Source organism: Saccopteryx leptura, chromosome 1 (assembly GCF_036850995.1).
Source record: "Saccopteryx leptura isolate mSacLep1 chromosome 1, mSacLep1_pri_phased_curated, whole genome shotgun sequence".
Classification (NCBI taxonomy): Eukaryota; Metazoa; Chordata; class Mammalia; order Chiroptera; family Emballonuridae; genus Saccopteryx; species Saccopteryx leptura.
The window spans coordinates 174,894,398-174,907,838 of record NC_089503.1 but is presented as its reverse complement, the minus strand read 5'-3'; the positions used below and the strand labels follow the sequence as shown (position 1 = coordinate 174,907,838).

Genomic DNA, 13,441 nt, shown 5'->3' with positions numbered 1-13,441 from the left:
TGGCAAAGAGCTGAGAAATTTGGAAGGCTGGTGCCATGATCCAGACTCGGAAGGATAAAGAATGGTATCGAAGCTATGACTATGGGATGGAGAGGAGAGCAGTAACTCCAGGGATATTTAGGAGAAACACTGGACAGGGCATGTGTTCAAACAGTCACCCTGGGAAGGCTCTACATCAATGTTTTGTAATCAACCTTGAGAAATTGCTGATGTGCCCCAGTAACCACCTGGCTATTACAGGTTCAGCTTGGGGGCATCCCTTTCAAGTTTGCAGGACACTAGAAGTCTAATAAGAACCTTTGCCTGCTCTTTGAGAACCCAGTAAAAAATTCAGTGTTTTCTTTATCCTAGTGATAGGGACAGCTGGGGAGGAGAAACTTGGCTGTTCCCCTAGAGTCTGCCAGGCAGAGATGATTGTGGTGCTGTGGACATTCCCCTCCCATCCCATTTGACTCTCAGGTCTGACGGGGCACCACAGTGATCAGACAGGAATGACTTTGGGCAGGATTTCCAACCCATGAATAGCTCCCGCTCTGCCTGGTGTGGGAATTGTTTTCCCACTGTTCAAGTTCAAAATTGGATTAATTATAATCTTTGACTCAGGATAATTTCTCATCATTAGTCCATGCTTGGCTTTCATGAATTTCTTTGATTTATTGTTAATAGTATATGAACTCATATGTGTCTACCACCCCACCCAGGAATGAAACCATTACTTAAAACTTACATCTCTCTGGACTCCTCTCCCACCCCATCTACCCCTCTGCAAGATGGAAACGACAAGTATTCTGATCTTTTGTTTATCTTCCCTGTTTTGGTGTGTTTCTTTGGATTTGACCATTCTGCCTATCTTCTATAACCCAAACCATACAATATGTGGTCTCTTGTAACTGGCTTCTTTCACTCAGCATCATGATTTTAGGGTTCATCTATGTTACAGCAATGTTATCAGTACTTTGTTCCTTTTTATGGCTGCATAATATTCCATTGTATGGTTACACCACATTTTATTTATCCATTCATCCATTGATGGACATTTGTGTTGCTTTCGCTTTTTGGCTATTATAAATAACGCTGTTATGAGGCTTTGAGTTTTTATGTGGATCTTTAGTTTCAATTTTTTCAATCCCCTGGAGTGGAATGCTACTTGGAGTTACAATTTTTAATAGATTTTTATATACTGATTTGAGAGAGACAGAGAGAGACACTAACCTGCTGTTCCACCTATCTATGCATTCATTGGTTGATTCTTGTATGTGCCCTGACTGGGGATCGAACCTGCAATGTTGGCATATGAGGATGATGCTCCAACTTAACTGAACAACCTGGTCAAGGCCACATGGAGTTACATTTGAGGAGCTTCCAGAATGTTTCCAAAGCTGCTGCACCATTTTACCTTCCCACCAGCAATACGTGAGAACTGTGTGATACTCTTGAGGTGCTGTGGGTATCCCCTGCTTGCCTCAGAATTCCTAAATGAGAAGCCCAGGTGTGTGAAGGCTGATGGCCGCCTTCACTCCCCCTTGCCCAAAGTTACAGTTATGCATGGCTACAAGCCCTGGGAACTCTAAGTGTCTGAGATGCACACTTGGATTTGGGGGTGATTTCTCTTCCTTGCCGAGGGGATATGGCAGCCTTGCCAGGAGCAGGCGTCTGTGGACGGGGCTCAGCTGGTGGGCACACTAAAGAGAGCCACGTTCACCTGCACTGTTTGCCAGAGAATTCTTGTTATGTACTTCGTTGGCCCTGGGCGTGTTTCTGCCCAGCCTCCTCAGCCTTTCTCATGGATCCTGGGCTTCCTGGAAGGGAGCTGGCATTAGTTCTATGGGTCTCTGGGGTGTGATGCTGGGGTGACATCTGTGGGTGCAAGCTGCTTCCTTCTGGGTGCCTGCCTAGATGACAGGGAGATGTTGCGTTTTCTCAGGAGGGGTTGGGGAGCAGAGACCGGTCCTGACTCCGCTGGCTCTGGTCTTTGTGACTCGGTAAATGAGGGTTGTTTGCAGCATCTCAGACCTGCCCCCCTCTGGAGAGAGGCTTGTTTGTGCAGCATCTGCGTGTGAGGAGCAAAGTAATATAGGCAGGTGGGGCGAGAGGGGGTCTAACCCTGGTAGAGTCCCTCTGAGATTGGATGGAGGAAGGACTGGTTCATTTTCGTCTAAGGGAATGTTTCTGGGAGGCATAGGGGAGAAACGGAGGCAGGGAAAATATCCCATGAGGTCTTTGCCAATTAACTAATGACCCTTCCTGGCTGTGTCAGGTCCCTTTACCCGGTGTGCATATATCCAACTGCAGGGCATCTCATACCTGTGGGTGTTCATTCAGCCAACAAATATTTATTCAGCCCCTGCTACATGTCTGGAGATTTCTAGGCTCAAACAATACAGTGATGAGCAAAACAAACACAGACAATTGTCCTTGTGGAGATCAGAGGCTGGTGGGGTGGAGGGACAGTATTTAAATCGTTGCTGGGCAGGGTGTGGCAGGCTGCTCTAGAGAATGTAGGAGGGGATGGCTTCATATAGGGGGTCCAGAAAACTTTGCTAGGGGCACTCAGGGTCTGAAGGATGAGTGGGTGTGGGGGGTGGGGAGAAGAACATTTCTGGCAGAGGGCACAGCAGGTGCAAAACCCTGGAAATGGACAAGAGTTCCACATTTCAGGACCCACACGAGAGTCAGGAGATGGAGAGCAGAGAGGGAGGCATGTGGGGGAGGGAGAGGGAAGGAAGGGCCAGTCTGCTTGGGTCTCATTGTCCTGCCGTCCTTCCGTCCTTCCCTGCATACCCTCTCCCTGCTTCTTTCCCTAAGGGCAATGGTCAGCCGGGGTTTTAAGCTTAGAAGTGACAGTCAGATTTATGTTTGAAATAATCACTCTGGGTAGAATACCATGACTCATGGGAGTCAATCACAAGCTTCAGATAATTAGGCAGCAGATTCAAAGATAAAAATAAATACCGCTTCCTTTCCCACAGGATTGCTAGATTTTTCCTGGAACCCAATGTGCATAGGAGGATTCCGTGTTCATCAAATGGAGCTGTGCTTCTGGTGTTAAAGGAGAATGGGCCACCAGGGTGAGACCAGGGTCAATGTCGGGGGCTGGTGAAAATGCAGCTGTGGACATTGGACAAACCTGATAGCGAGCGGGTGCAGACACTGAACCAAGGGAAATGGGTACCGAGGAGGGGTCCCCAGAGCATCCAGGGCCATAGCTAAGTCCTTCTGATGCATGCTTGGGCCTCTGAAGGTCACTCTGGCCTTGGCTTTCTGGTGCAATCTGGGAAACCATGTTTCATCCTGGATGCCTTCTCTCTATTTACCCAGATCTGCCCATCCAGCTAAGCTTTCTACATAGCAAGTGGAACCAAACTTTTCTGGAAGGAAAGGAGACCCACCGAACCTCTTGCCCTTATCCTGCTCAGAATCACTTCTCCAAACCGGGTGAACCCTTGTCTCACGCTGCAAGACGGCTTCTGTCTCAGCCCATGGGCCCCAGGGGTGGCTGGTAGGTTCTGCAAAGAGGTGGGGACAGCTGAGATCCTAATGAATTTCTTAGGGTAATGGCCTGGGAGGGGCCTGGGAAGTTTGTGGGGAAGGTGGGGCATATTCATTTGCACCTTGGGTACACATTTGCTCCTGGCCATGACTCATTTTCTTCAGGAGTAGCCTCAGGTGAAATATTTACCTGCTCCACCTTCCCTCCATGCTGCCTTATAGCTCCCTTCCCAGTGGGGCAGACCTCAGAGAGCACAGAGCAGCCCTGCCCTCCTATCCTCCCCACAGAGCCTGCCCCAGCCCGCCCACGGCCATGGCAGCCTCGGCCACCCGAGTCTCCAAGCAGCAAGCCGCAGCTAAAGGTTTTGGCTCCAACCAGAAAGCTGTGAAGTACTTGAGCCAGGACTTCGAGACCCTCAGGCAGCAGTGCTTGGACTCCAGGGTCCTATTTAAGGACCCAGAGTTCCCAGCCTGCCCATCAGCCTTGGGCTACAAGGACCTTGGACCATACTCCTCGCAAACTCAAGGCATTGTCTGGAAGCGGCCTCCGGTAAGGAGACGGGCCTGTTGAAAGAGTGTCAGACAGTTGAGGGAGAAGGCCTGGCTCTGGATCCTCAATTCTTCGATCCCGTGTTTCGGAATACCTGTCTCCTTTTAGAGATCTTTTCAGAGACGGTGAGGTTAGAGGGAAGAGCATGCATTGGCTTTGGGACCCGACAAGTTAGATTTGGATCCTGACTCTGCCTGTGTGCACAGACTACATGGTAGACATTACATAGGCTCCGAGCAGGTGCACAAGGGAACAGAGGTGCTAGAGGTGATGATTGATAAGGGGTAAATGGTGACCTCACTGCTGAAAGATGCAGGGTGATTTATAGTTGTGATGGTGTCATAGTTCCATCAGGGCTGGTGGGTGGGGATTTGAGGGCTGGGTCTGTGAATGCAGATGGATGCAGGGGCTCCTGGATGCTGTCCCTGGTGCCACCCCAAACTCAAAGGCAGAGATTGAAGGACCATCCTCCCAGCACCTCTATTCATGACGTGCTGCTGTGTGACCCTTGTGAAGTGATTAAACCTCAAGGACAGGAGCCCCCTCCGTGGAGTGGTTGTGAGAATTAAGATAACCTGCTCCAGGTCTGCCACATAAAAAGTCTCATGAGAGAACATGCTCAGTGGTCTTAGCTAGGGGGCCATTGGACTTCTAGAACATGAGGGGAAAGTCAAGTCAAGGGACTACAGTGTGTCCGTAAAGTCATGGTGCACTTTTGACCGGTCACAGGAAAGCAACAAAAGACGATAGAAATGTGAAATCTGCACCAAATAAAAGGAAAACTCTCCCAGTTTCATACCTATTCAGTGCAGTGCGATGTGGGCTCATGCACAGATTTTTTTAGGGCTCCTTAGGTAGCTATCCTGTATAGCCTCTACAGACACATCATTGACTGATGGCCTACCAGAACGGGGTTTCTCCACCAAACTGCCGGTTTTCTTTCACTGCTTATCCCACTGAGTAATGTTATTCCTATGTGGTGGTGCTTCATTATAAATGCGCCGATATTCACGTTGCACTTTGGTCATGGATTCGAATTTAGCGAGCCACAGAACACACTGAAATTTCCTCTGTACCGTCCACATCTCGACTGGCATGGCCATGGGCTGCTCCGCTGTATACACGGTGTTACGTCATCATCTGTGCATGCGCACATGCTGCCACATCATCCTACAAAACTGGGAGGGTTTTCCTTTTATTTGGTGCAGATTTCACATTTCTATTGTCTTTTGTTGCTTTCCTGTGAAGGGTCAAAAGTGTACCATGACTTTACGGACACACTGTATTTTCTTGGCCATGGTTGACAGGGAGGATGAGAAAGTAATTCTTTGGATCCAGTCGAATCATCATTTAACTCCAGCTGTTTCTACCCCTTCATTTTCATTCCATCAGTTTTGTCCAGCAGTTTCTACCTCTGAGAGCAACTCCTCTGTCTGCCTCGCTCCTCCCAACCAGGCCCCTCTTCCCACCCTTCTGGAAACATATGGTGTTTCTCTGGGCGGCTGACAAAGTCAAGGTTGGGAATCATGGTTTTATAGTCTAATCTCAAGAGTTGGCAGCTATAATTCATTTCAACAGGCTTCTCTCTCTCTCTTTTTAGTGCGAGAGAGGGAGACAGGAAGGGAGAAAGATAAGAAGCATCAACTCATAGTTTCAGCACCTTAGCTGTTTATTGATTGCTTTCTCATATGTGCCTTGACCACGGGAGTCCAGCCAAGGCAGTGACCCCTTGCTCAAGCCATCGACCTTTGGGCTTAAGCCAGTGACATGGGGTCATGTCTATGATCCCATGCTCAAGCCAGTGACCCTGCTCTCAAGCTGGTGAGCCTGCACTCAAGCCAGCAACCTTGGGGTTTTGAACCTGGGTTCTCAGCATCCTAGACCTAGGCCAATGCTCTACCCACTGTGCACCGCCTGGTCAGGCACAACAGACACTTTCTTTAGACCTCTGTTTTGTGTCCAGTACTGGCCATGCACTGTTGGGGAGGTGACTGGAGCAGATGTATTGCTACAGACATGCACTTGGGGTTGGTGGAAGGAGAGGGGCATGGCAGAGACCAGGAAGGCACAGGTGTCAGCAGAGGCCCTGGCTTGTGAAAGTGCATTTAGAGCAAGAATTTTCAGAGAAAAGCAATAGTGCATCGTGATTACGGGACAGAGAGCATTGTGGGAAACAGAGAAACAAGGCTTAAAATATCCAATGGGGCTGGATCTTGGAGGGATGGGATGCTGGGATCAATGTGTGGCCATCTGGGTGGTGATGATGAAGAAGATGGTTGTGTCACCTGGTTTCCTGAATGCACAGCCAAAGCTCCCAAAATGCCAAACATAGACTATCAGTTATGGTCTCTTGCTCTGTGAGCATGTTTCCAAGTTGCCATGGCCACCAAGAACATGCAGTTGAAGTCACCTCCTGCCTTGGATTCCTTACTGAGAGAGGGGGAAAGAGAAGCATAAATGCATTGCTTTATTTAGTTGTGCATTGATTGCATCTCATCTGTTCCTTGACTGGGGATCACCTGGCGACTTTGGAGTGGAGCCGGGTGACCTCAGGTTTCGAACCAGTCGGTGACCTCAGTATTCAAGGTTGGCTCTATCCACTGTGCCACTATGGGTCAGGCAGAGGTTGGCTTCTTTTAAACCTCTTTGGCTGCCAGATTACTGGGTATCTCTGACCTGAGTTCCAATAGAAAGTTAGCCATGGCGAGAAGGCTTTGGGGGTGCTCTTCCGGTATGATGCTGACATCTGTGGACATTCTGTGGCCCTTGAATGATTCATGACATATTAGTCATGGTATCTCTTGGTTGTTGTTTTTTTCCTAAGGGTAGGGGAGCATACATTTTGAATTATGTGAAGAATAATATGTAGTAAAATGAACATTCCATCAATTTATAATCCTCTTAGCATCACCCTGGTTATAACACTTTAACTTGTTGCTGGCCTTTGCAAACCATCTGTCTTCCAAACCAAACTCAAAATTTTAGCAGAACTTGGTAGTCTTATCGGATATGAATGTAAGGAGCTTATACCACACGAACAGTGTGACGTGGGCAATTGACTATCTGGCTCAGGGGAATGATTTGGGAAGAGTCAGCATATTCCATAGTTAAGAGTTGAAGCCACAGGTGTGGGTGATGTCACCAAGAAAGAATGCTTAGGGTAGGCAATTGCCATTGTCATGGGATCACTGCAGAGGGTTGAGGACCTGGCCCAGGGGCTCCCTGATTCTTAGGGGTGAGCAGAGTAGAGAAACCCTTGAAGATTGAGAAGGGGCATTTAGAGAGGTGAGGAGAAAGTCAAGGGTGAGTAAGGATACAGGAGCAGAGAGAAAGAAGAGTTTTAAGCAACAAGACAAGGGTGTACAATAGGTGATTTAGGTCACTTTGAGGTCTGAATTCAATGACTCTAAAGTCATCTTTACCCTTGTTGCCACCGTCACTGGATATCTTACAAATTTTGTCCCAAATTGCTTTCAGGAGTTGTGCCCCAGCCCTCAGTTTATCGTTGGTGGAGCCACACGCACAGACATTTGTCAAAGTGGTCTAGGTGAGTAACTGGGGACAGTCCTATTTGTTTTGGGGCAGAAGGTGTGTATGTGTAATGAATAACGTCAGATTAAGCTGTTAGACTTGACCTACCATAGTTACCTTTAAGTGGACATAATTTCCTCTATAAAGTGGCACGTCTATACAATTAGGAACTGTCATAATAGGTGCTTTTATAATTAGTAAGAAAACAAGAATCCTATCTTTCTAACCAAGCTTTCTTTCATAGGCCTGGGATCCTGGAATTAAGGATCCAACCTTCCCAACCTTTCATACTCCCTCCAATCAGGTGCAGTGAATCTTCAAAAATGACTTATTTGTTTTTTTTAAAAAAATATTTTATTTATTCATTATAGAGAGGAGAGAGAGGGGGGGGAGGAGCAGGAAGCATCAACTCCCATTTGTGCCTTGACCAGGCAAGCCCAGGGTTTTGAACCGGCATCCTCAGTGTTTCCAGGTGGATGCTTTATCCACTGCGCCACCACAGGTCAGGCTATTTGTTTTGTTTTGTAAGTTGCAGCCTCAGGGGTCAGAGACCCAGGTTCTCCATGGTAGCAGATTAATGTTCTTGGTACTAAGCCCTCCTTATTCCAGGACCTCAAAGTTGAGTTGGACAATACTGACATTTTAGGGGACAGCATGGCTCAGAATTGAATTCACTGGGCTTCCAAACCACCATCCAGTGTCAGCTGCAAAATAGGGACCTCCTGGATGCAATGAGGAGACAAATACTACTTGGTAAAAATCAGTAAAACAAACAAAATCTCAGCATCCACACAGACCCGACAGCTTTTATCTTTCAGAAGGTTTCCCCTGCTCCCCCTATTTCTCTCTTTGTTCTAGCCAGCAGAAATCTGTTTTCAACCTGCTGGAAACCTTTATGATTTTGAAAATCACTGGGCACTTATTTTAAGTGCCTCCCATGTTCTCTCCTTTAGTGAGAACAGCAAATATCCCCTTAGCCAGAGCTCATGGAGGGTGAGTACAGAGCAGTGAGAATGACTCAGGGTGCCACACACCAACATGTGTGCTAGTCCCTGAGACCACAGCCTCAGCAGTGGGGCTCACAGAGGGGAGCGACCTGCCGTTTCCTGTCCCCATGAGTGCAGGGTGCCTCTGACTTCCTGCTAAATGTCCAACCAAATTTCACAAGTGTCTCCGGGAAGCATGACTTCCCGTCTCCATTTTTAGCAGCTCCTTGTTAGCAACGTTGTTACTTTGGAAAAGGTATTTAATAAGTGCCTTTTAACTGATCGCTTGGATAGGTCTTCCTGTGAACAGTTTTAAGCCAGAAGAAAAGAGGGTTTCCAAATAGAGGCCTGAGCGTTACCATGGTGAGTGAGGGCTGCTGACAGACAGAGGCAGTGGCTGGGAGCGCAGGAAGGGAACCTGTGCTCAGTTTTCTCAATTACAACCCGCGGAGTCTGACTCCCACCCAAGTCCATGGGGCCTCGCTATGGGGGCCACCCACCCTGGGTCAGCCGAGATGCGGAGGTGGTTTCTTCTTGTTTTTTTTTTTTTTTTTTTTTTTTTTAAATCAGCATCATTGTAACCTCTTTTAAAATTTATCTATTATTTTAAAAAATTGTTTGACATTCAACATGATATTAGTTTTAAGTGTACAGCATAGTGGTTAGACATTCATGTAACTTACAAAGCGGTAAGTCTAGTACCCACCCGGCACCATACCTGGTTGTCACAATATCACTGATCATATGTTGTATTCTGAGGTGGTGGTAGTCCATGAATAGAGCTAAAGGGGCTGTTCAGTTCGACTTCTGGAAGGGGCCAGGCTCTTGGGATTGGCCCTCAGGGCCTGCTGATCAGAAGGAGTATGAACAAGTAGGAAGTGGGTGCCTCCTTGCACCAGGGAGCGAGCCGTGGCCGGGTCACAACAACCTGTGTGGCCGTGAGCTCTGAGCCGGAGCTGGCCCTGAATCATGGTGGGTGGTGGCATGATTGTGGGAGAAATTCCTCACCCAAGAACAAGGCAGTGTCATGTAGTACTTGTGGAACCAGGGCGTGATGTGAACAAATGTTTGTTAAATGCTTTGTTGGCTTTTCAGAGTACAACGCAGGGCAGTGGGGTCTAGTCTGGGGTAAAAATATTTTTAACAGTTGCTCTATGTAAATATGAAAATGATGCATTTTTATAGTTTTATGTTACTATATTTTATTCTTGTGCTGAATGCACACCGTTTAAAAATCAAATGAACGGAAAGTTCACAGTGAAAATCCACTCCATTGCTCACTGACCTGCAACAACTTAAAAAGATTGTTTTAATCTTCCTTTATGCAAAGTCAAGCCGATCTGAACACATATTCTAACTTTTACCCCTTTCTTGCATTGAGGGCAGCATGCTATAAACACTGTGTGGCACCTTGCCATTATTTACTATTATTTCATTTAAGAAAATATCTTGGTGATTTTCCCTTATCGATTGCTGAAGAGCTTCATTCTTTTCTAACCACAGAGAGCCCTGTATTTCAATGTGTGTGTTGGACCACAGTTGATTTATCCTATTTCCTACTGATGGACACAGGTTATTTTCTCAATTACAAAAAATGTCACAGAGAATGTCCTTCTCTCTCTCTCCTATGGGACGTCAGCAGGTCCGAAGTGTGGCTGAGGCAGTCATAGTGGGTGCTCACTCTTCCTCCTTACTGTTTCCACAAAGCCAGGCCTTCATCCTGAAAGTGTTAGCCTCTTGGCTCCTACCAGAGTTTGTGCTGACATAGTGTCCAGAAGCTGGAGACATAATTATAGGAAAATAAAGACAGAGAGGGCCCTACTGCTAAAGATTCAATTGACCCAATAATTCTTACTGTAGAATATAGCTTTTTGTTGGGTTGGTCAGTCTATTCAGGAGGGCAGTGTGGTTTGGCCACTATCCAGGTCACTGAATGGGCATCTTTTTTTTTTGTTTTGTTTTGTTTTGTTTTTGTATTTTTCTGAAGCTGGAAACGGGGAGAGACAGTCAGACAGACTCCCGCATGCGCCCGACCGGGATCCACCCGGCACGCCCACCAGGGGCGCCGCTCTGCCCACCAGGGGGCGATGCTCTGCCCCTCCGGGGTGTCGCTGAGCCGCGACCAGAGCCACTCTAGCGCCTGGGGCAGAGGCCAAGGAGCCATCCCCAGCGCCCGGGCCATCTTTGCTCCAATGGAGCCTTGGCTGCGGGAGGGGAAGAGAGAGACAGAGAGGAAGGTGGGGTGGGGTGGGGGTTGGAGAAGCAAATGGGCGCTTCTCCTATGTGCCCTGGCCGGGAATCGAACCCGGGTCCTCCGCACGCCAGGCCGATGCTCTACCGCTGAGCCAACCGGCCAGGGCTGAATGGGCATCTTTTGATGAAATGGTCCACAAACCAAAGTCCTCCTTGTGGCTCTCTTCACCTTGGCACATTGAGGGGGAATGTACCTTGCAGCTCTAGATGTTCCACACTCTGTCTTCTTGGTAAAACCCACATTCACCAGGTCTAGCAAGGGCCATACATACAGTGTCCCACTGAAGTGGGAAGAAATCTCAGGGCCACAGCACATGTAAGTGTGCAACTCCCTGTAGGATGCACCTGTGGGTGCCCGTTTCCAGAGTGTGTATGGTTGGCACACCACTTAGGACACTGCGGAGACCTTGCTGGTCCCTTTGCTGCTCCTTCCAGCACATTCTGTCTCTCCCTTGCACGTTGGCTCATGCATGTTCCCAGACTTCTTGAGACTTCGATGGCCAGTGACACTGACTCTGTCCTGTGCATGAAATACACATTTCTGGCTTCGTACATCCCACACAGTAAGTCACACCTGTGCTGTCTGCCCACCTGCAGAGCAACACTGAGGCAGGTATTCGTTATCCCGACGGTTGTAAAAATGCGTGTGGATTGGACACTGCTTTAGTTATAAATGGGCCTAATGGATGCTACTCTACAACCATGGAAGACCTTGGTCTCTGAAAAATGAGTTTCGACACTTGCTGCTTGCAGAAACAGGGAGCAGGTTTCCTTCTGTAACAAACGAGGGACAGAGACTTCCAGAATCTAGACAGCAATGGGAGGGGTTTCTGAATAACAAATGCTACAATGTTTATCCAAAATTTTAATCTAGCAGTGGTTTATGGTTTATTTTCCATGCTGAGTGGGATTAGTAGCGAGATAAGCTTTCCTTTGAAGGGTTTGGTGGGTATTGGGGTTTCTCTCTCTGTGTCTGCCTTCCCCATCCATTTCCCCTCTCTGTCTTGTTATCTCCGCGGGCTCTGTGCTCCTGGGTGCTTCTCTCTCTTTCACCTTTTGTTCTGTCTTGACCTGATCTTTCTCTTCACTTCTGCAGACTTGATGTCTTTCTCATCTTTGTTGCCTTTACTGAACAGAGTTTTATATTCTGTACTCCTGTTTTGAAAAGGGAATGTTTGTCTATTTCACATGTCTCGACAGACAAAGAACAAGCGACGATGCCTTAAATTCAGGTGACTTCCCTGATGCATCCCTGGTATTGATTTTCCTCTGAGTCAGCGCAGCCCCCTCTGAGAGGCCCGCCCTCCTGGAACAGGGGACGGTGCACATGGCTCTCAGCATCTGGTACTAGTGTTGGCATCTTTCAAAGCACTCTTTGGGAAGCTTTTGGTCTGTAGCCTCCTTCAAGGGCTGGTGTGAAATAAATCAATGAACTAGGACTGAGGAATTACTTTTAATGAGCAGTCAGGGGAAGCTTCAGTGAACTTGAAGGGCCAGACCCACTGTTTGATTCTGGAAAGCAGAGTCAGACCTCCAGGAAGCAGAAAAACAGCAGATGACAGTTCCTTGCTACCCAATCATATGTAACGTGCAGCAAGCTTGCTTTTGCTAACAGGGTCTTATCCTACTTGTGAGGGTTCCTCTTCTTTGTGGCATATATTTTTCTTCTATCTTGATCCTAAGTGTTCGGTGCCCTTATGTTCGATCCCACTATCACCACTGTCTTGTCTACTATGAGGAAAAAGTCCAAGGCAACCATTTACACTTTAGTATGAATTTGAGCCAGAGAGTTATGAGCATTGTTTCAAGAAGAGCTTGAAAAAATTCTACTTTTACATCTTTAGTAATACTACCCCTCACTAACTTATTTTCTTTGGCATGATGCAGGTAACAAAGCACAGTAATAGAAATGACAAATTATTTTTTTTATCACATTATAGTTGTTGCAAATATCTCAAAATATCACTTCTACTCATTGTTACCTCATAATTATATTATTTATGAGGCTCTACTCTAAATCTTTTATATAGAACATTAATAAAGGAGCAAAAATCTTACTATATTTTTCAAGATGTATTTTGATAACTGTTTCAATATAATTTTTCAATATAATTTTTATAGCCCTGTATTTTATTTTATGCATTTAGAAACATTATTCTGAGATCACCACACTGCCAAAGGGTCCACACCCAGGAAAAATTAAGAACCCTGCATAACAGGAATGTTAGGTCCCTGTTGCCAGGGTGATGTTTTGTGTGTGCATGTGGAAAGGAAATTTTGCCAGCACTCTCCAATTTTACTTACTCAGAGGTGTCCTGACTGTTGCTTACTTTCAATGACAAATGCTTAAAGTACAGGTCAGCCCCCGAGTCCCCAGGGAGACTAACCCTTGTCCTTGAGGTTATAACCTTATACGGAGGTGGTAAGTAGTGCCAAGCCAGGGAGTGCTCTCTGAGCCCTACTCAGGCTGAGCAGCCTGAGGTTTGGGTCTGGAGGCCAAGTCTCTGAGTGTGACTGATTCCTACTCAGAGGGGCGCTTGCTGAAATACTTCTGTCCTACGTTTTTAGAGGACAGTCATTTTTATTATGTTTAATAAACATTTTATTATGTTTATTATGTTTATTATTATTA

At 46.9% G+C, this 13,441-nt stretch overlaps 1 protein-coding gene across 1 annotated transcript in view; it reads left to right on the top strand.

Moving 5' to 3' along the window:
- Positions 1 to 3,802: 3,802 nt before the first annotated feature.
- Positions 3,803 to 13,441, top strand: part of CAPN8 (calpain 8) — a 52,796-nt gene continuing 43,157 nt past the window's right edge. Inside the window, 2 exon segments of the mRNA XM_066360142.1 lie at positions 3,803 to 4,039; positions 7,517 to 7,586. Coding sequence (XP_066216239.1) covers positions 3,803 to 4,039; positions 7,517 to 7,586 — 307 coding nt within the window.